Raw genomic sequence first — 26,674 nt, 5'->3', positions numbered from 1 at the left:
CACTTAAAACTTATTTCGATGTTTAGTTGACAATGCTATGGATTACATTAACTTCTTTTGTGTATTTATGTATATGTGGGCATGCACATGTACATGCTTGAGTGTTGAGGGCCAGGGTTGATACCAGGAGCCTTCTCTGCTCATTCTCCACCATATTCCTTGGGGCTGGGTCCCTTTCTGAACCCACAGGTCACAGATTCCAGCCCATCTAGCTAGGAAGTTTATTTCTCCAGCTCTTCCAACTCTGTCTTCCCAGTGCTGGGTTTCCAGGCAGGTGTCATACCCAATATTTACATGGGTTCTGGAGATCCAAACCCAGATCCTCATGCTGCTGAGGCTTCTCCCATTTCATGTGAGCTTATCTGGTTCACTTCAATTTGTTATATTATCCACTTAGCCTAAGAGAATATGTTATTTGAACTTTTTGGTTTTTATGTTTTTTATAAATCCCCTTGATCTCCTTTTGTTGTCTTATTACTCTACCTAGAACTTCAAGTACCATATTGAATAAATATGTGGAGAGCGGAGAGCCTTGTTTTGTTCCTGATTTCAGTGTAATTGCTTTGAGTTTCTCTCCATTCAATTTGATGTTGGTTGTTGGCTTGCTGTAAATTGCCTTTATTATGTTTAGGTATGTTCCCTGTATTCCTGATCTCTCCAAGACCTTTATCATGAAGGGGTGTTGGATTTTGTCAAATGCCTTTTCAGCATTTAATGAAATGATCATGTAGGGATTTTTTTCTTTCAGTTTGTTTATATGGTGTATTATACTGACAGACTTTCTTATGTTGAATCAACCTTGTATCTCTGGGATGATGCCTACTTGAACATGGTGGATAATTTTTTTTTGATGTGTTCTTGGAGTCTGTTTGCTAATATTTTATTGAATATCTTTTCATCAGTGTTCATGAGGGAGACTTGTCTGTAATTCTCTTTCTTTGTTGCATCTTTATTTACCTTGGGAAGCAGAGTAACTGTAGCCTCATAAAAGGAGTTTGGTAATGTTCCTTCTGTTTCTATTGTGTGGAACAGTTTAAAGTGTATTGGTATAGATCTTCAAAGAAGAGTTATTTGAACTTTTAAAGTTTGAAGTTTTATTCAGTATTTTTCACATCTAAGACAAATATAGCAGAATATTTTTACACATCCTGAGTGTCACAATTCCCTGTTCTGTACCGACTCCCTGACTTCTGCTGTCTGCTACCATTTAGAGTTGAACAAGGGCATCTACTTCAGCTATCCCAGTCGACGACACAGCTGTTCTTTGGTAAACATCCCTACACCATGTGTCAGCAAAATGATTGCCCACATTGAGGAGGTGGAATCTAAAATAGAGGAGCACTTGAAACAAGTAGGTGACCTACTTAACTTTGGGGGATAAATTCTACACATATAAAGGAGTTATTGTTTAAGGACAATAGGAGATTGTTTTGATGATTTCTGTAAAACTCAGAATTTTAGCTGATTAGTTTACTAGTCTAGACACTTTTTTTATATTCTCACACTAGAGGGTGCAAGGACCTCATTAAATAGATTTTTTCCGTTTGTTCTTTAACATAAACTGTCAGATTATGCTGTCATTTCCATAAGCCAACATGACTAAAAGTCAAATATAATTCTCATCCTGGAATGGGGAGTCACTAAACCAATTAAATGATAAGTAAATTTGTAGTCTAAAAGGACAATATGCCCTTTTAAATGAGTTATCTTATTGCTAGATAAATATACTACGTTTGTTGATAAAGATATAATGGTTCTTTCTTGGTCATGTTAACCTGTCAAATTCTGTCTTTGTTATTCTAAAAAGAATTCCATATTGAACTCTTTGGAAATTGAAATCATTTGACTTAAGAATAACTTACTGAAGAACCAAATTTTTCTCCTACTTCTTACTAATATGACATCCTGAACAACTAACACACATTGTTCAAGCAGAGGAGTGGAAATGATACATATCTGTCCTTTCTATTCCTTTATTTTGGTTCCTGGATTTGGCCAAGAGAATATTCTGTTCTAGGAAGTAATCTTTTTTTGAGAGGCATTAGTTCAATGGTTAAGATACAACATCTGAAAAGACATATTGTGTGACCTTAGTTATGGGGTGATGAGACCCTGGCAGTGTGTTAGATCAAGTGCCATAATAGGAAGGGGCCCAGTGCACACACATGAGCTATTACTATGAATAATAATGTTTATTATTATTGAATAACAATGTTCAATATTATTCTATGGCAGCACCTCTTTTGCCAAAACATCTCTACAAATCAGAATATACCTTAATATAATTGTAAATCACATAGCAGATGGGTTTCTGGGTCTAGAATAGTATTTTTAGAAACAGAACAGAATATTTATTGTTGGGTTGTGCTAACCATTCCATATACACTCTAATTCTTAATTATCCATATTATTTTAAAAAAATCTGTAGATGCCTTGTAACTATTACTATAGGTACTGTTTATTGAAATCCTAATGCAAGGCACACTACATATTTCACAGTATTATGTCTTTTCAATGCATAAATTACTGTTGTATGTTCTTGTGCAGTGAATTATAATTTGAAGTAATTCAGCATCTTGTTCAATCAAAAGACTATTTGTTGTCATCCTGTGACGGAATATCTGACCGAAAAAGTTAACGCTGGAAGGATTTCCCTTGGCTCACACTTTGAGGAATTTACTTTGTGATAGCAGTGCAGACAAGGTGGCAGGGAGCCCCGTAGCGGCAGGCGTATGCAGCTGGGGCCACTGATCACCTCTTCACATTTCAGTGGAATAGGAAACAGAGCCCCAATAGGAAGTGTGGCTGGGTCTGCTTCCTTCAGAGAGCTCTCATCTCCTAAAGGCACCATCAGCTGGGGATTCAAACACACAGCCTGTCAGAGATGTTTTACACTCAAGCCCTGACAACCTTGGAAGGAACTTCCTTCAGAATGGAGGCTATGTTTTCTGTATATTTTATTTCTCCATAGAGTAGGGACCATGACAAATGATAGAAAATATTTCCTGGATAGCTTGACATACAAGTGAATAATTATCTTTGCCTTCCAAATTACTGTCCTTGGCTAGAGTATTACTTAGTTCAGCATGAACTCTACTGAGTTTAAAGTTTTCTTTTTGTTTCATACAACCCATCAGGCTTCTACCATGATTTTAAAGTATGGCATAAAATATTTAAGAAACATCTAAGAAATACTAGGTTAATGGTGTCCAAACACAATAACAATATTACCATTAAACTGACAATAAAGTGATAGAAAGTTGTCCCTATCCTTTTATTAATCGCTTTCTATGGATGATCTATTGAATCCTTATCTGAACCTTTCAATGCAAAAACTGTCATTATTCTCAAATACAAATGAGAAAAAAATAATGTATGAAGCGGATGTTCCCTAAAATCTCACAGTCGGTCTGTATAGAGTCAGCCTCTAGGCCAGGTGTGTCTGATGGCTAAACACATCCTGTTCACATTGGGCAGTGACATTTATCCCTGAAAATCAACTAAGATGTCACAAAACATGGATGTTGAAGTACTCCCAATTCTAACATGGAAAAAAATTGACTTTGCATCTATCACTTCAGATGTTCTTTAACTCTGAAAATTCACATTTACTGACTGGCTTTCTACTAACTCTTTGAAACTTAGAGTTCTCTCATCCTACTTTTTTTATTTTACTTAAAACCTATCTTCAGAATCTGACATAGTTATTGTTTCCCCTTATCATTTGTATTTGCCTTAATCCGTCTCTTAAAGTGCATATGGACAGCTACATGTGTCTATTCTACCATCCTCTAAAATGACAAATTTCCAAGCTCAAATCTCTTTGGTGACTACCAGTTCCACACCTACGTCCAGAATGATGACCAGTACATGAGAGCATTCTGGAATTTTTTAATACTTTATAATAATTTTATAATGATCAAAGTCAACCCCAATAATGTCTTTAAAGGTACTCTGACATTATTCTGATCGTCAAAGTAATCTATAATGGTAACTAGAGTCCTTCTCTCTGTTAAGCTTCATGTCTTCCCCCTCTCTACCCATTCATTGCAGTGAAAGTTGTAACAAAATGGCTCTAAGTATTATCCTGCCCAAAGACATCATTGAATGTCACAAACATCAGCTCTGTTGTCCCCTAGAAGCATTTCTCCTCTAGCTGTGGCCACAGCCTTGATGGATTAATTCCCTCATCTCTCCTGCAAAGATTCTTTCTGTCAGTTACATCTTCTCACCACCCCGTCTTCAACATTTTCTTATTTTGTCAAGTCACTGTTGTCTACATTTGAAATAAAGATTTTTTTTGTTTAGTTTTTGTTTTGAAACAGTCATATTATGTACCCCTGGCTTGCCTGGGACTTGATTCAAACACTCCTTTAAGTCACAGATATCTGCCTGCCACTACCTTTCTAGTTTTGGGATTAAAGTTGTGCACCAGAGCATCCAACCATCTTCTTGTAAAGCACACAGCAATCCTGTACTTAAATATTTCTTCTTTTCTCCTCTCTGTAGTCTAAAGTTTTCCTGTGTACCACATGGTCCCACAGCTGCTCAGACCCAAATAAACATACAGAGGATTATATTAATTACCAATTGCACGGCCATGGCTTATGGCTCAATTTTCTTGCTAGCTAGCAATTACAACTAAACTCAGCCTATTTCTATTAATCTGTGTGTCACCACATGTTCTGTGGCTTTACCTGTGTGCCATCACATGCTGGTCCCTGGACGGCAGAATGGCATCTCCCCTGCCTCTTCTTTCTCTTCCTATCTATCTGCTTAGATTTCCACCTGCCTCTAAGCTGCCTTACCATAGGCCAGTGCAGCTTTATTTATCAACCAATCACAGCAACACATATTCACAGCATACAGAAAGACATCCCACAGCACCTCCCATTGTAAAAGTAAGTATCCTATCATATCTCCAAACCCTCAATCACCCCTTGGTTATGCACATGTTTTTGAAATCTGAATTTAGTTTATATTTTCACATGTCTTGTGTTTAACATCCCTTGGTAGCATATTAAGACTCAATGACTCTCTGCATCTATTACTATATGGAAAGTCTTTTGGGGATAAGAAACATTTGAATGGTTAAGATTTAGATGGACATGAATTTTTTAAATAAGTATGAAAAATCTTGTAATAATGAAAAGAAGTAGGCTTGAGACACACACAGTTTATGAAATGGCAAAGAGTATAATCTGACCAATTATCTGAATCAAAGAACTGAATTTTATAAGCTCATATTTAAGTAGATTTTAATTAAATTTCAACAATTGTTTTATTTGAGGTGTTTAAATTTTGATTTTTTATTAAGCTCTTTTGTTTTGACAGTTTGAAGCTTCTTTTGAAGAATGGTAAGAAATTTAATTATTCCTTTATTTTTTTCCAAAATGTTGGACTTACTGTAATCTTATTTTATTAATTATTTGATTTTATTTCAGAAAAAAATGGAAAACTGAAAGCGGTATTGCACATGTTATATATTAAAATATGGAGAAGGAACTGGAGGAGTTTTAGGGAAGGATGGATGGATGGATGGATAGATGGATGGATGGATGGATGGATGGATGGATGGATGGATGGATGATGGAATAGAGTACTCACCAGAAAGTGAACATGGTCAGAAATCTGGAATCTAGCAAAAATTGCCATCAACTAAGGAGAAAACCATTAAAGAAGCAGCTCATCAAGCTAGATCATCAAGGCCATCTATATGTCTGCTTTCCCTTCTCCTGTATTAGTGGTGGCCAGGAGGAGAGCATCTCATCCTGGTGCTGGGAATTCCTAGTGCCAGAGGAAAAGGAGGTTTCATTTCCAGTTGATGGATTTGACTGACTAATTCTTGTCACAGTGCTTAGGGTTGGTGCTTCCAACAGGCGGTGTGTCCTGTGCTCTCACAGCTGCCTGGGACACCACATAATAACTGGAGCTGGCCACAGATAGATCAAAATGCCTGAGAAGAAAAAGGTTGGGAAAAGAAATGTGTGTGAATAAAGAAAACCAAAGGTACCCCAAGCCCCGAGGAACACAGCAAGCACGCTGCGAGTCTGTGAGTCTGTGCCACCATCACACAGGAGCATGTGAGGGGCGAGAAAGGATGGATGGGAGGGAGAGTGTTTTATGGACATTCTTTCTGAAAATCGAACTCTCGTCCAATAACTGATGGAAGTGGACGCAGAGATCCTCCACCAGGCCCCAGGTGGAGCTCCAGGAGTCCAACTGTCAATAAAGAGGAGGGACTGTAAGAGTGTGAATTGTTAAGACCAAGATTGGAAAAGCACAGGGACAAATAGCCAAACCAATGGAAACACATGAATTATGAACCAAAGGCTGTGGAGCCCCCAGCTGGATCAGGACCTCTGGATAAGTGAGACAATTGAATAGCTTGAACTGTTTGGGAGGCATCCAGGCTGTGGGACTAGGACCTGTCCTTAGTGCATGAGCTGGCTGTTTGGAACGTTGGGTTTACACAGGGACACTTTGCTCAGCCTGGAAGGAGGGGACTGGACCTGCCTGTACTGAATCCACGAGGTTTAAATGAATCCCCAGGGGAGTCTTGGCCCTGGAGGAGATGGGAATGGAGGGGAGGTGATGGGGGGAAGATGGGGGTGGGGGCGGGAGGGGGGAGGACAGGAGAACCCATGGCTGATGTGTAAAATTAAAATACAAATATAATAAATTTTTAAAAAGGAGAGAAAATATAAAATAAAATTAGGATAAATACATGGACCTACACTTTATTAAACTCAGTGAAGTTCAAATAGGATAAAATCAAAGAGATTGATACCAACAGGTATATTTGTCAACCTATTTCAGTCCCAGGACAAAGAGGCCATTAAGCAACAAGGAATAAGGGATTGGCCAGACATTTAAAAAATCCTCAATCAGATTGATAGTCAGCTTGTCACTGGAATCTTTGGAGGCCTGAAGACTTTCAACAAATCCCAAGCAAGCCTATGCCATCCAAGATTTTTTCAGTCTCATATAAATGTCTTTAAATAATAAAGAAGAAATATAGATAGCCCCAAATAAAAAAAAAAAACTGAAAGGTGTACATCACTAATAGACCTATTCACTGAGAATTATTTAAGGAGATCTTTTGGGCTGAAACAAAAGTATAATAGTTGGTTTAACCAAAAGCCATATTAAGAAATACTGAAAAATAATAAAGATTACAAAGATACATATAAAATTCAGCATTATCTTGGACTCATAATTGCTTTCCTATATTATTTAAAGGACAAGTGAATAAAACTCAGAATCATAGCTGTTTGTTACTGAGCATACAGTAGATAAAGTCACTGTGGTAATAATAAAATGTGATGGAGGACAAAAGTGTAACAGAGCATATTGGGCCAGCACGACACTGGTGAAATAGCAATAATTTTTCCATTAAAATGTAAGTTTTATTAAGTTAAATGTTAAGTGTCACCTACAAGACAGTTCCTAAAAATATCCTTAAAATTACATCAGAAAAATGAAAAAAAAACCAACAAATATAAATATTCATTAAATAAGGCGGCTATAGAGAACTGAGAAATAAAAATAACATAAAAAGAGCTGCATAATAGTAGAAATAAACCCTTTGTTGTAAGTGGTTGACTTATATGAAAATAGATTAAACATTTTAATCAAAAGTTGAAAGTGGTAGAATGGATAACACCTGATTGTGTTAATTTCTTTTCTTTCTTTCTTTCTTTTTCTTTTTTTCTTTTTCTTTTCTTTTCTCCTTTTTTTTTTTTGAGACAGGATTTCTCTGTGTAGACTTATGCCTTTCCTGGAACACACTCTGTAGCCCAGGCTGGTCTTGAACTCACAAAGACCCGCCTGCCTCTGCCTCCCAAGTGCTGGGATTAAAGGTGTGTACCACCACTGTTGCTACCACCACCACCACCACCACCACCCATCTTGATGGTGTTAATTTCTAGAGTCACATAAGCTACCAGAGGTGACTCAGAAGTGGAAGAAAATATTAACTGATATATAAGAATTAAGGGGACAGTATCAGCAAACAAAAACTTTAGCTAGCACAAAGCTATAAAATGATTCCTAATTACATATTGCTATGTCCATAGATCAGGGCCTTGTTCAACTCTATCAATTTCTCCTAGGTCCACAGCACTACCGCTACTGGTGTTCTGCCCTAGGGAGATGCTGTCCTGCCTCTGCAGGGACTCTAGTGTCCCCAGAAGGCAATCAAACTCAGAGGCACCTGCTCCCTGGTCCTCCTGGTGTTTACACCCTGTGGGCATCTTTCTCTGGAAGCTCTACTCCCAAACAGTGGCCATGGGCAACCTGTGCACTGGCCCTTCAGCTGCTCACTTGGCTCTCTGCCTGTGCTCCTCCCTTGCTTAGGTATGGCCACAGGGGACTCTGGCTTCTGGTGACAGACTGCTATCAGGGAACTCCTAAAGCTCAAAAACACCTTTAGTAATGTGGTGGGGTGCAAGATTAACTCAGAAAAATAACTAGCACTCCTACAGACAAATGATAAATGGGCTGAGAAAGAAATCAGAGAGACATAACCTTTTATAATAGCCACATATAACATAAAATATCTTGGCACAACTCTAACCAAACAAATAAAAGACCTATATTATAAGAATTTTAAGTCTTTGAAGAAATAAATTGAAGAAGATATCAGAAAATGGAAATATCTCCCATGCTCTTGGACAGGTAGTATCAACATAGTGAAAATGGTAATCTTATCAAAAGCAATCTACAGATTCAATGTAATCCCCATTAAAATCTCAGCACAACTCTTTACGGACCTTGAAAGAAAAATACTCAACTTCATATGGAAGAACAAAACACCCACAACAGCAAAAACAATCCTGTACAATAAAGGAACATCTAGGGATGTCTCCACCCCTGACTTCAAGCTCTACTATAGAGCTATAGTAATAAAAACAGCTTGGCATTGGCATAAAAACAGACAAGTGTATCAATGGAATTGAATTGAAGACCCTAACATTAATCCATACACCTATGTAGATCCATATTTTTTGTCATGCACAAAACTCAAATCCAAATGGATCAAAGACCACAGCATAGATCCAGTTACACTGAACTTGATAGAAGAGAAAGTTGGAAGTACCCTTGAATGCATTGGCACAGGCGACAACTTCCTAAATGTAACAACAGTAGCACAGACTCTGAGAGCAACAACTAATAAATGGGACCTCCTGAAAGTGAGAAGCTTCTGTAAGGCAAACAGTACAGTAAATAAGACAAAATGGCAGCCTCCAAAAATGGGAAAAGCTCTTCACCAACCCTAGATCTGACAGAGGTCTGATCTCCAAAACATGTAAAGAACTCAAGAAACAAGACATCAAAATACCAAATAATCCAATTAAAACATGGAGTACCCATCTAAATAAAGAATTCTCAGCAGAAGAATCTCAAATAGCCAAAAGACATTTAAGGAACTGCTCAATGTCCTTAGCCATCAGGGAAATGCAAATCAAAATGAATCTGTGATACCATCTTACATCTGTCATAATTACCAGGATGAAAAAAAATTGATGACAACTTATGCTGGAGAGGTTGTGAAGTAAAGAGAACTCTCCTCCACTGCTAGTAGGAGTGCAAACTTGTACAGCCACTTTGGAAGTCAGTATGGAGGTTTCTCAGAAAATTGGGACTCAACCTATCTCAAGACCCAGCAATAGCATTCTTAGGCATATACCCAAAAGATTCTCAACCATACCACAATGACACTTGCTCAACTATGTTCATAGCAGTATTATTCATAATAGCCAGAACCTGGAAATAACCTAGATGTCCCTCAAACGAAAAATGAATAAAGAAAATGTGGTTCATTTACACAAGGGAGTATTAGTGATATAAAAAAAAAATGATATCATGAAATTTGTAGGGAAATGGATGGAACTAGAAAAAGTCATTCTGTGTGAGGTAATCTAGACCCAGAAAGACAGACATGGTATGTAGTCACTCATAAGTGGACTTTAGACACAAAGCAAAGGATAACCAGGCTACAATCCACAACCCTAGAGAAGCTAGGTAAAAAAGATGGCCCTAAGAGAGACAAGCATGGATTGATTACCCCAGAAGGGTAAATAGTTAAGATCTCCTGGACAAGCTGGGAGGAGAGGTATAAGAGAGGGGATGGGGATAAGAATATGAGGGATGGAGATGGCTGAGTTGGGGGAGGGATGGAGAGGGAGAACAATGAAAGAGATATCTTGATAGAGGGGGTCACTCTGGGGTTAGGGAGAAACCTGGTCCTAAGGACATTCCCAGAAACCCACAAGGATGACCCCAGCTAAAACTCCTAGCAATAGAGGAAAGGGTGCCTGAACTGGCCTTCCCCTCTATTCAAATTGGTGACTACCCTAATTGTCATCATAGAACCTTCATTCAGTAACTAATGGAAGCATATGCAGAGATCCACAGCCAAGCACTGGGCCAAGTTCCTGGAGTTCAGTTTTGAAGAGAGGGAGGAAGGATTACATGAGCAAGGGGATCAAGATCATGATGGGGAAAATCACAGTGACAGCTGACCCAAGCTAGTGGGAGCTCACAGGCTCTGGACTGACAGCTGAGGAACCTGCATAGAACCAAACTTGGCCCTCTGAATGTGGGTGACAGTTGTGTGGCTTTATCTGTTTGTGAGGCCCCTGGCAGTGAGACCAGCACTTATCCTGGGTACATGAACTTGCTTTTTGGAGCCCATTCCCTATGGTGGGATACCTTGCTCAGCCTTGATACAGAGGGGCGGGGGGAAGGGCTTGGTCCTGCCTCAACTTGGTATGCCAGACTTTATTGACTGCCCAAAGGAGGCCTTACCCATTCTGAGGACTGGATGGAGGATGGGGTGGAAGGGACAGGGGGTGGGGAGCAGGAGAAGGGGAGGGAGTGGGAACTGTCACTGGTATGTAAAATGAAAAAAAAAAGATTCACTTTAAAAAATAGAATTCTAGTAGCAATACCTAAACAATAGAAGACATTTCTGAAGAACTTTTGTGTACACTAACTTATAACAATTGAGGACTTCGACCTAAGTTCAGATGCAAGTCAAGAATATCAGTTCTCTTTTATTCCACACAAGATTCCTTGTACAGTCCTGGTGTCAATGACAAATGGTACATATACTTAAAATCAGATGTCAGTTCCTGAAGAAATGAAATCCTGAATTATCCCAAGAACCAAGCGTTTTCATTGTAAAATGTATATGCCCAAAGTATTTGAAACAGGTATTCAAGCTCAAACTGAAATAATTTGAACCAACGTTCAAAGCACCAGTCTTCACAATAACTAAAAGAGGTGGAAAAAAATCTATCAGTGAATTAAAACAGTGTGGTTTATCTATGCAATGAAATACTTTTATACCACAAATAGAAATGAAGTTTTAATAATAAAATATGGACAAATATCATATATTCATATATATTTATATACATTATATACAAGTATTATTTATATATATATATATATATATATATATATATATATATATATATATATATATATATATATATAAGGGCTGGACCCTTATAGGGGCTTTATATGGAATATTCATTTATAGCTAAATCCACACAGACAGAAAGAAGATTAGTCATTGATAAAGACCAATATGAAAGACTGCTTAATGAAATTGTTAATTTATATAATTTTATTTTAAAAGTACTATAAAAATTAATTAGGATTAGAATTAGAACAAAATCCAGAAGACAATACACAAGACTACAGCTAGCCTTCTGTAAGTGATGCACGCTGGGATTAAAGATGTGGACCACCACCACACCCACCACAGCCCAGCTATATTTTAGTATTTTAAAAATCAAGCAAAAAAATTATGGTTTTCAGTAAAAATATTTTGAAATAAAAAGGAAAGCAAAAATAAAAGATAATGAATGTATCTCATGAAAAAGCAGGCTTTAAAAATATATTTAAAACATAATATGTAACCACTGTAAATATTAATGATATTAAGATATATGGGTAATTAGATGTAACAAAGCGAGATATGAAATTTGATGGTGAGTTTTATAAAAGCTAAAATATTACCACAATATGATATTACATGTGGTCTCCATGATAATAACTGAACATGAATTATTTTTATGAGCTTTAATGATATTTGGTAAGCATAGAGCTTTCATTAATTTTAATGACTCTTTAATAAAAATGAATGATTTAGGAAAAGCTTTAAAAACACACCAACCTTTCTGTTGATGCTGATTTATGTTAAAATTTTCATCAGTGAAAATATCAAATTTTTAAAATACATGAAGACTCAGTTTAGGATTCTAGCATTAGACTAAGGAAATACTGATAGTAAGAAATAATGTATTAGTCAAACTATGTAATCTCAGAAAAAATTGTTTTAAAAGAGGAAATAACATTTTTAATCTAGCTACTTTTCTAGAATCTTGCTAACCTTATGTCTGAAATTTTTACCTTTACCCTTTGTAGTTCATATTGGCTTTCAAGAATTTACTAATCTGAAAACAAAGTATCTCATCTAATTGATCCTTTATCAAACCTATCTCTTGGAACCAGGCCAGGGGCTCAGTGGTTTACAGAGCATAGTACTCTTGCAGAGAACCCTAGCTCAGTTCCCAGCACCCACATCAGGCAGAGCACAACCATGAACTCCAGCTCCAGGGGATCTAATGTCCTCTTCTGCTAGGCAAGCATCCTACACAGATGAACAGAGTCCACACACACACACACACACACACACACACACACACACACACACGCATACACACACAATATATGAATTTCCAAATAAAAATACTGTTTTAATGTCCTCTCAAGAAAACTCAAGCAAGACATTTGTAATTGTTTTCAAAGTTTCTATTAATTTAAGTATGAATAATACTAGATAATAGAATTTCTTGTATCATTCTACTATATAATAGGGGCACCATGTAAATGACATTTAACATTCCACACAAATGCTTCCCCAAATTTTAATTAACTTTTAATGCATCTGTTTTTTACAAATTGCTATTGTCTTCCTCATATGTACGTGTAGGACTTCTACCACAAAAGATGAAACTGAAGATTTGGATGTCACTGCCCCAGAGAAAACAGTCCACCCAGAAAAAGCAACGGGTAAGTTCGCTTTTCAGACTGAGTGATGTATAATTGTTTACAAGTCACTGACCTTTTATTTAATATGGTTTTAATATCCACGATTATTTTATGCATTTTCAAGATATTGAATATTGAATACAGAGAAAAGAATCTGCTATACCATTCTAGGAAGCATACTTTCAATTAGTAGTTATTATTAATGACTTCTGTACCCAACACTGGCATAGGCTGTCAGTGTGTAGTGATACTTGGACACAGCTCAAGGAACTAGTTACACGAGAATCATTGATAAAACTTTCTATAGTGATCAAGGTATTGACTGTCTGTTTCTACAGTGGCAGCTATTACACACAGAGAGCTACTGAACAATTGGCATTTGGCCAGTAAGCCTGACAAACTTAATTCTTAAATTTCCTTTTAATTTACATTGAAATCTAAATAACTGTGGTTCAGTGGCTTCCATATTATCAAAATTTACCACAATCTAATAAAAAAAGTTGCAAAATTTAAATATTGGTTTAATTGTTAATATTATTGCAACATATATAAATATATGCTTGAAATTATTAGGTTTCTCATCTTTGCATGTCACAAAAATTTACCCATGCCTTCAATGGAAGAAAACTATTGAACTGGGTACATTTTATTAAGAGGAAAAATGTTTTGTTTTTTTTTTTCAAAGCATCATTTATTCTGAGGCTCTGTTTTGACTGATTTTATTATTTATTTATTTATTTATTTTCTATATTCATGTCTATAGAGAAGACGAAAACTTCAATGTTTACATATCACATATGTGGAGAAAAAAGACTAACTCATTGATGTCCACAGTCACAGTAAAAGGGTCTAGCATAACATTCATCAGAAACACACACATACAAGATCAAGACACACCATGATACCAGGAGGATAATGCCTTTCTGAAAGTGTTTGTATTAAAAAGTGAACATCATTTTTTACATATACACTAAGAGAGTTGACTTGGGGGACAATTAGAGCGATGTGTCTGACAATGGATCAGAGGCACTGCAAATTACTTACATACAGAATATTTATTTGCATGCTGTTAAAGGGAGAGTAAAAGGTAATTTGGAAAATCAGAATGAACAGTTTTGGTAAAACACAAGTAAATCCAGTAAATTAAAATACTGTGATTATCAGTGACATGCATATCTTTGCACATTTTTTACTTTAGATTGAGGGAGATTTTGATCTCAAATTGTCACAAATTATCACCATTCCATGAATATTTTCTTTAAAAACTCATTTAATAAAGTATCCAGGATGAAAATAAACAATGGGTTCAAAGAGACAAGATAAAGCTGCAGACCAGAGAAAGTTACTTTTGCCCCTTAAAATGAATTCTTCTAAGGATACATGTCAACAGCTTTGACAAGCCCTCTAGGATAGGAGAGAGTATGCAGCAATCCAGTTTGTCTTCATAACCCTTTTGCAGCTATTTGTAACACTGGCATCTAGCAGAAAAATCATTGTCCTTATTATCCAAAAGAAAAAACATTTATCCATCACTTTCTTCTTTTATGCTGGTTCACTACATTACCTCCTGCCTCCCCTCCATGGTGTTCTTTTCTTTCTTAACACTGTGCTTATATGTTTTTGTAATGTTGCATGTTGGCAAAAGTCAGCCATTCCAGCTACAAATGCCAGCAGAATAGGACTCTCATCTGTCTTCCTTAACCTTGTTCTCTCTTGAGAAAGCATACTATTGTTGGAAAAAATAATAAGCTTTGTACACAGTTTGTTCATAAACAGATGAATGAATACCTTTGGTAATTTTTTGTTAACATTAATCCGTATTATTCCAGGGCTGTGAACCAGGGATCACAAGCGTCTTTCATTAACAGAGTTAATTAAACCTGAATAAATAGAATTTGGAAATTTCTGATGAATTCCTGCCAAGGCTAGGTGGAGAACTTGTTATCTGATAAAGCTGAAGACTGTCAGTGCTTTCTTTTCCAGGAACGGAGTAATCTTCAGTATTGATTTAAGTTACTCATGGTGGTTTGTGTCATTAAAGACAGGGAGAAAACACAGCTACTATTTAAAAATAAAGCAGCTCCTGTGGTAGTTTTCCTTCCAATAGAGATTCTCTTGAAGACACTGGTTGAGGTTTTTCACACACTTTTTATAAGTGTTCACAGAAAATTCTGTCCCCAAAGAATATGACATCATCTTTGTAATATGCTCACAATTACGTTATATATTTTTATGTTCCTTTGTTTTCAAGGCAATCTCTCACTCTGCAGCTCTGGCTGTTGCTGAACCTACAGGAATCTTGCAATATCAGCCTCTCCAGTGCTGCTATCTCAGGCCTGTGCTGTGCCATCATGTCTGTTTGACATTACAAATGGTCTTTTAAAGATTAATTAACTTTTCTAGCATTCTTCTCTTAAACACATAAATATTTGGAAGGATACTTCAAGTGAGACCAGTGTTCTGACACATTGCCTGTAAGCTGATTGATTAATGTGAATGCATATTCCTATTTTAAGATGAAAAGTGTCCAGAGTTGAAGAAGAAAATGGAGACATTGTTATCAGAGGCTGTTCACCTCATTAAAAGTCTGGAAACCGACAGAGCAGAAGCCGAGCAAGCTTTAAAACAACAAAAATCAAGAAAGAAAAGGATTAGCATGAAAATTGACTCTTGGTCCATTTGGAAACTCCAAGAACTGCCAACAGCTGTACAAAAAGGTAACAAAAGAGTTTTTACTCTTCCAGTCAGTATTATAGTAGCAAACAGGGTGCCCCACGGCTCTGTATGCACAATTTACTATTATGTGTTGCTTATAAACTGGGGTATGTTTGAAATACAGTATTAAATATTGTAATGGATCCAGATACACATGTGGGTGCTGTGCTGAGCAAACTTTGTAAGTGTGTAGAAACTCCATTCATTAACTACCTTGTGGATAGGCAAATATTTGGTGTTTACCACTTACCATGATGGTAGTATTTGTTATTAAAAATCCAATTATTATAGCTAAGAGTGCTCAGTTGTTATCGATAGCCACGTTTTGCGATGTAGAAAAATTCAGATTTCCAAATGCCATGCTGGAAATGACACATGTTTGCTTTTGAAAACTTAGAAATAAATTCAGTTTGAAAGGAACTCCTAGGAAGAAGGAAACCTTACCATGTTTGCTAGAGTAAGTTGGGTAATGACTGGTTAAGAAAACGCTGTCCCATGCACCATGGACAGGTGCTGGTCCTACTACCTGGGGGCCTCCCAAAAGCTAATCAACTGTCTCACTTATCCAGAGGGTCTGATCGGGTTCCATGGGGGCTCCTCAGCTGTTGGTTCATAGTTCATGTGTTTTCACTAGTTTGGCTATTTGTCCCTGTGCTTTTTCCAATCATGGTCTCAACAATTCTCGTTCACACAATCCCTTCTCTTTCTCGCCAATTGGATTCCCAGAGCTCCACCAGGGGCCTGGCCATGGATCTCTGCATCCACTTCCATCAGTTTTTGGATGAGAGTTCTACCACAACAGTTAAGTGCATGAGCTGGCTGTTTGGAGCCTAGGGCCTATGCTGGGACACTTTTCTCAGCCTGGGTGAAGGGAGGAGGGGGCTGGACCTGCCTTAACTGAATCTACCATGCTGGGCTGAATCCCCAGGGCAGTGCTTGCCCATGAGGAGTGGGTTGGGGAGAGGGAAAGGGGGGCAGGGGGCAGAACAGGGGAATTGGTGCCTGATATGTAAAGTTAAATTATAAAATAAATAAATGGGCAAATAAACAATACTGATGGTGTAAAAAAAAAAAGGAAGGAAGGAAGGAAGGAAGGAAGGAAGGAAGGAAGGAAGGAAGGAAGGAAGGAAGGAAGGAAGAAAATGCTGTCCTTTAGAGCATATGTAGAGAGAGCCAGGTTGGGATAGTACAACCCCAAAATGCTGGTTGTTGTAACTCCAAATCCTGTGTCATCAAAACCTTCCTCACCAGGGGTTCATCAGACACTACAAACTTCTCATCCTATCCTGAGGTAAAATTTTGAGTTAAGGAGTCAGGGGCTTTCACTCTTTCACTTGAATAGGAAATTCTTAAGAGAAAGGGGCATACTGTCAGTCACTGCTCTGGGATAATACACAGGAACTTAAAGTATATGTTGTGGTGAACAAATGAATAATCTTTGATCATAACACAAAATCTTCTAAAATTATAATCTCGAAAGTAGATACATACATTCTAGGGAGTTGCAAGAAAATATTATACTTTAAATGGTCTATTGGGTAGTTCTTTCTTTGTCAGAATTTATAATATTAATGTTCTAATAATGCATTACTTTGTTGATAATACAGGGTTTGTAAATATGATGTAAAAATGACAGGGTCAGAACAGGTAACTTAGGACACTGAGGATCCTGGTAGGTTCTTGGGATGCCTCATATTGCCATCCACAGAGCATCTGCAACTTTCCTAATTATCGTTCCTTGTTAGCAGTGGTAGAAAAGTTAATGTTGAGAGTTGATCTTTTGAGTGTTGCTCTAATTACTTCATAAGCTATTTATAAGATCATTTAGATACTATAGTTTTGAGTCCTTTTGGAGTTATATTTAGGGAGTTGTAAAATAGAATGAATACAAGCATGTATACATTCTGAGAAACTAATAAATATAGTAAATTCTTTTGATGGATAATAACTTATGGTTCAGACTACCTTTTAATCAATACTATTGAAGGTCTACTTAAAATTCAAATATATATTTACTTGCTCCAATGTAATTAAGAGTTTATGCATGCAGTATAATTTAAACTTGTTGTAATACACTTCTTAAGACCTTTCTGTATGAACACTGTTTCTGAAAAGAAATTCCATGAATCAGTTGGCTTTCTATGGATATAAACATGATTAATATGTTTATAAAATATAGTTATGCATTTTTCTCTTTTTAGATTCTTAAAGTTTCCTGAATAATAAATAAAAAAACTATTAATCTTTTTAACAGTTGTGAGTGGAATGTTTGTCAGAATGTATGTTCTATAAAATTAGGTAACCCATCTGTTATTTCCCCAGATCTCTTCCAGGGGCTCCTCCAGTCTACCCGCCTATCCCTGACAGCACATGTTTTGTTTTGTCTCCCTGAAAGCTGGTTCACAATGACTGTGCTAAAGACATTTCTATGCTCAGACTTTCCTTTGTGTCAGCCAATGAGAATATACCCTGAAGAGGTCATTGAGAAGAATGGAGCAGGGATATGGGTAACCCTGGTCCCTTCCTCTTTGTCAGGTTCCAACTCCCCCCTGAAACTACCACTCTACTTACTTGGTATCTAGTGCTATCTAAGAAATCCTTTATCTTTTTTCTATCAAAAAAAGATAACCAGAAATGTCTTCCAACATAAATCAGGTGTTGTATGATTCCATAAACTATAAATTGGGTTGTAGAGCTTTATTCTCTTGTAAAATAAAGTGACACATTCAGTTTTTCATACACCACAGGCATTTAGAGGCACAAATGAATGAGTGCCTCGGACTCCCCTGGTGTCCCATGTGCCTGCTCTCACCAGCTCCCTGTTTTTCACATATCTGTGCTTGTGAGTCCACAACTACTGCCCTGTGGCTATTTCATGGAAGAGGAAGAAGTCCTAGACCATAGAATGAATGCATTTGACAGGAAGTGACACACTTTGCAGACTGACAGGATGTGACACACTTTGCAGAGCTGGCATGCTCTGCTAGTTTTCTGCAGTGTGACTATGTAAAGCATCCCTTGAAGCATAGATGGGCAAGGCCCACATGGACAGTTGCAAAGGGGAAGGGATGCACTCAAAGGATGGCAGGTATGAATGTGAGAGATGTCAACACAATGGAAAAATGTAATTTTGAAGACAATGTAAAATGGCTAATTAAAAAGACAGACATGAAAACAAGAGTATGGAAAACTGGGGCATCATCCACAGGGCCTGCACAGGTCTGCAGCAGGTCCTTTGCGTATATATTATGGCTTCAGTTTAGTGCTTTTATAGTATTCCTCAGTGTGTGAACAAATGGGTATTCACGTGTGCTTGTTTGACTTGTCCAACTCCATTGTGATGGTTTTTGTTTTATCTTACTTGGCTATATATATTGGATAATATTTTATAATTATCTCTTAGAAACCTGTTTTCTAATGAAAGAAAGGGAGTGGATTTGGGTGGGGAGGAGGTGGGAGGGACGAGAAAGTATAATCAGGATATATTATGTGAGAAAATAATCTGTTTCAATTAAAGGGAAAAATAAAATCAAATTTGAAAAATTTAAAAAAACAAAAAACATAGACATGGACCTCCGACTCAATAAAGCAAAACCACTTACTTCTCCTCCTCCTTCTTCTCCTTCCTCCTGCAACCTCCTTTTCCTCCTCCTCCTGCTCCTCTTCCTGTTCCTCCTCCTCCTCCTCCTGCTCCTCCTCCTGCTCCTCCTGCTCCTCCTCCTGTTCCTCCTGCTCCTCCCCCTCCTCCTGCTCCTCCTCCTCCTCCACCAGTTCCTCCTCCTGCTCCTACTGCTTCTTCTGTTTCTCCTCTTCCTGTTCCTCCTCCTGCTCCTCCTCCTGCTCCTCCTCCTGTTCCTCCTGCTCCTCCTCCTGCTCCTCCTCCTGTTCCTCCTGCTCCTCCTCCTGCTCCTCCTCCTCCTCCTGCTCCTCCTCCTGTTCCTCCTGCTCCTACTGCTTCTTCTGTTTCTCCTCTTCCTGTTCCTCCTCCTGCTCCTCCTCCTGCTCCTGACCTTCCTCCTTTCCTCCCTCCTCTGCTTTCTTCTGTTGACACAGAGTCTTACAGTTTAGTCAAGATGGTGCTGAGTCTCTCATCTTCCTGCCTCATGCACCTGCATAGTGGACTGCAGCACGAATCTTAACAGGTCTTATTAATAACAACAAACCCAGAGCCAGGTATTGAGGTCAATGCTGGAAGATCAGAGAAGCGAAACAAGCCACAGCTTCCTCACCTCACCAGTTCCTCAGCTGATCTTGTTTCCTCAGACTGGAAGCCTCTGTGGCCTCATCCCAATAGATCTCAGCTGAACTGCTTCTCAAAAGCCTGAAAGCTTAACCAGCCAAAAGCTTCTAGTTTCTAGTCTTCTCGCCTTATATACCTTTCTGCTTTCTGCCATCACTCCCTGGGATTAAAGGCTCACTTTCTGGGATTAAAGGCGTGAGTCACCATGCTTGGCTGTATCCTTGAACACACAGAGATCCAGGGAGATCTCTTCCTTTGGAATGCTAGGATTAAAGGCGTGTGCTACCTCTGCCTAACCTCTATGTTTAATATTGTGGCTGTTCTGTCTCTGACCCCAGATAAGTTTATTAGCATGTACAATATTTCAGGGAACACAATACTACCACACTGGACTGCAGGTGTGCACTACCATATCAAGCGTGTGGCTCTGGTTATTGATAATGAAAACATCCAGAACATATATATGAGAATAATATTTCACTAACTGTGAATGTTTATACAAAGAGGATGATCAGTAAGTCAACAGATAACCAAAGTGTTTCTCTAGACATTAACAGAAAGATTTTGACTCAATTCCTAGAAATACTTCAATATGAAATATTCATGGGTATAAAATATAACACTGTTTTGTGAATGTAATTGCAAATGTCCATGAAATTAAAACAAAAGAAAATAGAGACCACAACTGATATAAGAAGGCACTTTAGACTATGCAGCAAAGTTAGGGAGAATCAATATAAATATGAAAACACTATGGACCTAACCCATGAAACAAAGATGCAAAAATTCTGCACAAAGGTATCAACACACTTCATGAGAAAAATCATGTTGTTTTAAATTATTAAAAAAAATCAATTTAGTTTTATTGCGACAGTGCAAGATGGCTTTAGTATTCTGAAGCTGTAATTGAAAGAATGTGGGAGCCCTCTTAGCTAATTTGCTTATAATTGTCTAAGCTCATATTAGATATATAAAGTAATTAGAAGTGACTTTGATGCCTAAAATTTCAAAGATTTTTATCCAAGCAGGTGATGTTTATCTATTTTTTTCAAATTTATAGTTTGTTTTCATTGCTATTTCCTGCCTATGGGCCTTGCTTTCTGTCAGGGCTATTATATACACATATATACAGATATGTATATATAATATATGTTAATATTATGTATATGCTGCTTATTTCACATTCTAGTTATGTTGTGAAATTATTCTTTTCAACATTGTTGTTGGGTATTTTTTTACTATTATTTTCTTTTGGGGAACCTACCACCCAGCTCCCAAATAAGCACACATGGAGTCTTATTATTACTTATGACTGCCCACCCTTAGCTTGACTTAGTTTTTTGCCAACTTTCCTTATCTAAAATTATCTCATTTATCTTTTCCCCATGCTTTTCCTGTTCTCTTACTTCTGTAAATCTTACTCTTACTCCATGGCTTGCTGTGTAGCTGGGTGGCTGGCCCCTTATCTCCTCCTTCTTCTCTGGCTCCTAGATGTGTTTTTTCTCCCAGATTTCTCCTTCTATTTACTCTCTCTGCCTGCCAGACCCACCTACCCTTTCTCCTGCCTTGCTATTGGCCAGTTCTTTATTAGACCATCAAGTGTTTTAGAAAGGCAAAGTAACACAGCTTCACAGATTTAAACAAATGCAACATAAACAAAAGGAACACACCTTAGAATAATATTCCACTACACAATATTTTTGTACTCGTTCATGCATTCATAACAGGGTCTCATGTATTCCAGGCTGGTCTTGAAGTCCTATGTAACTAAAAGACAACCTTGATGCCCCTGCCTCTACCTCCCCAGTGCTGGGATTACAGGCATGCCAAGCATCTCTATGTCTGCTGGTGCTGGGTATCTAACTCAGAGCTTTATAGATGCCAACAAGCAATCTGAACTGAGCTATATCCCAAGCCTGGATAAACTCATTTTATATTTTAATTTTAGACAAATAAAGTATTCCATCCATTATTTTAGGTAAATTAATCCCATCCTTTATAATAATTTTTAGTTATAATTTTTATTTGTTTACATAACTGGAATATGCCCAAATAAAAATAACCTTTTTATTTTGAGATTTGTAACTCCAATTTTATCATTTTGCTTTTATGTATTTTTTTGGAAGGCTTCCATTTTTTTTCAATTTTAATTCCATTTTAGCACAATTACATTAAATGTTTATCTATCTATACACTTGTATATATATATATGATCAGTTTGTTGATAGTAACAAATTGGATTTATACTAAAGATTATCAATAAATAAAACATGTTTTAATCCTTTTGGTGATGAGTGAAGAAAGCGGCATGTTTTACAATTGATTATTTAAATATTTAAATAACTGTTTTTAAGATTCACACATGAATCATTTCTCAATTTCAAGTAGCTCTTGTATATAGACACACATTACTTTCTGGACTGTCTACTGCCATCTCTGAACTTTGTGTTGCTCTCATCATCTACCTCCAGAACATGATAACTTTTCCAAAGACCTGGAAGAACTGAGCAGCCATCTTGAAGACACAGCTCAAGAAGTGGAGCATCTAGAGCAGCAAAAGGAGAAGCTGGAAGAAGCCAACGCCAAGATCCAGAAGGACATAGACTACATGACTCACCATGCCCCTCTGCTGGAGATGAAGAGGAAGCAGGAGCTGGAAGCTCTGAAGGATCGCTATCATAAAAAGTTTGAGGTGACTAAATGCGTGTGTTCTCTTCTAAAGTTGACTTATAGTTTATTTCTCTAATAGCTGTTCAATTATAATTTATTGGTATTCATTTAAACACCTTAGCCACTTATCTATATACCTAAGATAATTAATAATATTCATTTAACTCATTAAAAATTACAGAGATTCAAAACAACCTTGTTATTTTTAAAATATAGTTTGAACTGAGTGAGAAAGTAAGTAGAACATATCAGTAATTTAGTCATTGGTAAAAATTATGAATGTAATGAGACTTCACATGTTTAAATGACCTCAGTCACATTGTAAAATCATTCTATACAAAAATAACTTGTTTGCAACTGTCCCACAGATAATAAATTAACCTAATACTAGCATTCATTCATTTTAAAGTAAATAGAACAAGTCTTTGAATGTTTTCCATGTTTAACACACAGTATCATTCTCCTCACTCCATCACCAAAAAATACTTATTAATTTCATCTATTTATGGGAAAAATGTAAATGTTTTGAAATAATGTTACATATTTTGAATTACAAAATACTATCATACTTGGACTATGTAAATTTCTGAATCTGCTATTTTTTTCTTTTTCTTTTATAATTTAATTTAATTTTACATATCAGCCACGGATTCTCCTGTCCTCCCTCCTCCCACAGCCCCTCCCTCCAGCCCACCCCCCATTCCCTACTCCTCCAAGGCAAGGACTCCCCTGGAGACTCAGCTCAACCTGGTAGATTCAGTCGAGGCAGGTCCAGTCCCCTCCCAGCTGAGCAAAGTGTCCCTGCATAAGCCCCAGGATCCAAACAGCCAACTCATGCACTAAGGACAGGTCCGGGTCCCACTGCCTGGGGGCCTCCCAAACAGTTCAAGTTAATCAACTGTCTCACTTATCCAGAGGGCCTGATCCAGTTGGGGGCTCCTCAGCTATTGGTCCACAGTTCATGTGTTTCCACTAGTTTGGCTATTTGTTCCTGTGCTTTTACCAATCATGGTCTCAACAATTCTCGCTCATACAATCCCTCCTCTTTCTCGCTGATTGGACTCCCAGAGCTGTACCTGGGGCCTGGCCCTGGGTCTCTGCATCTGCTTCCATCAGTCATTGGATGAGAGTTCTACCATGATAATTAGGGTGTTTGGCCATCTGATCACCAGAGTAGGTCAGTTTGGGCTTTCTCTCGACCATTCCCAGTAGTCTATTGTGGAGGTATCTTTGTGGATTTCTGGGGACCTCTCTAGCACTTTGCTGAATCTGCTTTTTTAAGGTAACATTGCTTTATTTTTGGACTTTTATGTTTAGTCATGTGTATGTGTGTGTGTATGTGTGTGTGTGCGCGCGCGCGCGCGTGCGCGCACACGCGCACGCACGCAAGCTAGTCTGTAGATGTACCATGTGCATTCAAGTATGTGTGGCTACTAGAAGGGGGTGTAAGCTCTCCAGAGCTCCAGGAGGTTGTGAGCCACTGGGGATGGCACTTGGGACCAACCAGACTTCTCTGCAGAAACAGTACTTACTCTTTAGCACTGATCCATCTCTCTAGCCCCTTACATTGTTTTAATGTAATCAAATGACTCTTCATCGATTCTAATCTATTTTAGTTATCTTTTCTAACACATATATATCAATTTATTATTTAATGTTTTCTCTTTTACTCTTTCTATGGCATCTGAGGTTTTCCTAATATTTTCTTACTACTTATTGATGAAACTGCAGTTTGCCTACACACAATAATTTCACATCAATGCTTTCTTTTCAATGTACATGTGAACATTCCTCAGCTGTATACCTAGTAATTATTGGATAATGGATGAGGTCCATGTTCTGTTTCATTAGCTAATGCTCCACTGTTCTCCAAAGTTCCTCTGGCAACTTTTCTGGAGTAGTGATTATGCTGAAGACCGATTTTTTTCCACCTTGGAGAATACTGTTCCATCCTAATAACCTTCTACAATTTAAAAATTGTGTCGCTAGAGTTACTTCCCATTACTGGTATGATTTTGCTTCCACTGGGAAGGAGATTGGAATTACTGTTTGGAATTCTAAGAAAGCTCTTTGACAGAGATTTACCCATTCAACATAAATACCTCTCACCATTTCTAACTGTGCTGGCTAGTTTTATGTCAACTTGACACAAGCTAGAGTTATCTGAAAAGACAAAACCTCAAATGAGAAAATGCATTCGTGAGATCCAGCTGTAAGACATTTTCTTAATTAGTGATTAATGGTGGAGGGTTCCAGCCCATGGTAATGGTGCCACCCTTGGGCTGGTGGTCCTGCGTTCTATAAGAAAGCAGGCTGAGCAAGCCATGAAAAGCAAGCCAGTAAGCAGCATTCTTCCACAGGCTCTGCATCAGCTCCTGCCTCCAGGTTCCTGTCCTGTTTTAGTTCCTGTCCTGACATCCTTTAATCATGAATAGGGATATGGAAGTACAAGCCAAATAAGCTCTTTCCTCTCCAACGTCCTTTGGCCATGGTGTTTCATCACTGCACGAGAAACCTCAGACACTAAGCTTCCCTGCTACCTAAGTGTGACAGCTGCGATTCTCACTTCATCACAGCAAGGGGAGGAAACTGCTGAACTGAAAGCCAGAAGGAGACTGAGATCCCAGTTCCATAAAGAAAAAGCAGATCCTTGTTCCAGAAATTCTGTTTAATTTTGTCTCAGTCCTGAATGGTACAGGATTGCTCAACAATTTTGTTTCAACTATTGTCTGTGTTTGGTTAAACCGGTGTCCGTTTATTGAGTTAGCATTTTTCTCTGTCAGTGGCCTTGGGTATTGCTGTAGGAAGTACAAACAGTGTTGTCAGGCAGCCAAAAGAGTAGCCTGGGGAACAACTCACTGCAACAGACCAAGAAAACAGAGGATACTGTGCAGATCCTATCAGAGATGAACTGGGGCTAGTTTGTGTCAACATGGGAGGGGTGTTTTATTAAAAGCCCCTGTCTGAGGCAAGAAGAACTTTTATCTTAGAGGATTCTGAGTGAAACAGATTACCTTTCATCCTCTAATCAGTTCAAGTCCTGGACAGCATCAGAGCTGACCTCCACTGAGGAAAATGGAACTCTGGAAGCATGGCCATATGGATTTGAGCTGCTCATTTCCCTTGTCCAGCCTATGAGGCCACACTGCAGATTTTAGACCTCTGTAGCCCATGAGTTATTTCCTTATTCTAAATCCATCTTTGTGGGCCTCCTTATCACCTATTAGACCATTCCTGAAAGAACCCTGGGTAGCATAGCTACCTTTGCGGAAGGACTGGGGACCTGTCACCTCCCCTTGCTATGTGTTGAAATTGTCAACCAGAGCTTCTGATGAACCAGCTTTTAATTCAGCTTGCCACCTCCATCATTGCAGGGGGGGAACATAAGTGAGTCTGTCCCTCTCTGCTTCTGCAGAGGAAGCCAGGGACTGTGATGAGTCTGCACTCAGGCTACGTAGCACCATGGAAAGAAATCCCCATAATTGAGTTGGGGCACTGCCAGGGAGGGTTACATAGATCGTGCAACCAGACGAAGAAGATCTACAGTGACACAGCAGAAGAAAAGTGGTCATGTGAACAAGAAAACACATCTTCCATTTATGAAAGGACCATAACTGACAAAACTCGGGAATGAAAAACAGAATTACGAGCAGTGCCAGGACCAAACACCTCCTCAGAGAGAAGCAGACGCACTCAGAGCTGGAGGGAACAGGCAGAAGAGCTTTTCAGAGTGCAGGCTCTGGAATGGGAGTTCATGTGTCACATGTTTAAATCCCTACTGTAAGTGTTTTGATCTTGAATAATTGTTATAAACCTCTGGGCCTTGGTTTCTTCATGCACAAAATGACATAAGAACCCATGTGCCATATGCTTAGTGTGTGCCTGAATTAGAGAATAAGGATCAAAATAGCACCTACTATGACATAGAGAATGCCATGAAAATGACATGCATAGAGAAATTACTAGCTGTAGGAATTTGCA

General features: G+C 38.1%; 1 protein-coding gene across 1 annotated transcript in view; it reads left to right on the top strand.

The window, feature by feature from the left end:
• Ccdc178 (coiled-coil domain containing 178) overlaps positions 1–26,674 on the top strand; it is a 323,923-nt gene that overhangs the window by 9,129 nt on the left and 288,120 nt on the right. Inside the window, exons 4-8 of the mRNA XM_036205197.1 lie at positions 1,212–1,351; positions 5,335–5,357; positions 13,010–13,089; positions 15,585–15,785; positions 22,495–22,715. Coding sequence (XP_036061090.1) covers positions 1,212–1,351; positions 5,335–5,357; positions 13,010–13,089; positions 15,585–15,785; positions 22,495–22,715 — 665 coding nt within the window. The remainder of the gene's footprint in view (positions 1–1,211; positions 1,352–5,334; positions 5,358–13,009; positions 13,090–15,584; positions 15,786–22,494; positions 22,716–26,674) is intronic.

The sequence above is a fragment of the Onychomys torridus genome, chromosome 13, assembly GCF_903995425.1.
Source record: "Onychomys torridus chromosome 13, mOncTor1.1, whole genome shotgun sequence".
NCBI classification, from domain to species: domain Eukaryota; kingdom Metazoa; phylum Chordata; class Mammalia; order Rodentia; family Cricetidae; genus Onychomys; species Onychomys torridus.
Note: the sequence above shows the minus strand (reverse complement) of the source record. Positions and strands in the feature narration are given on the sequence as shown.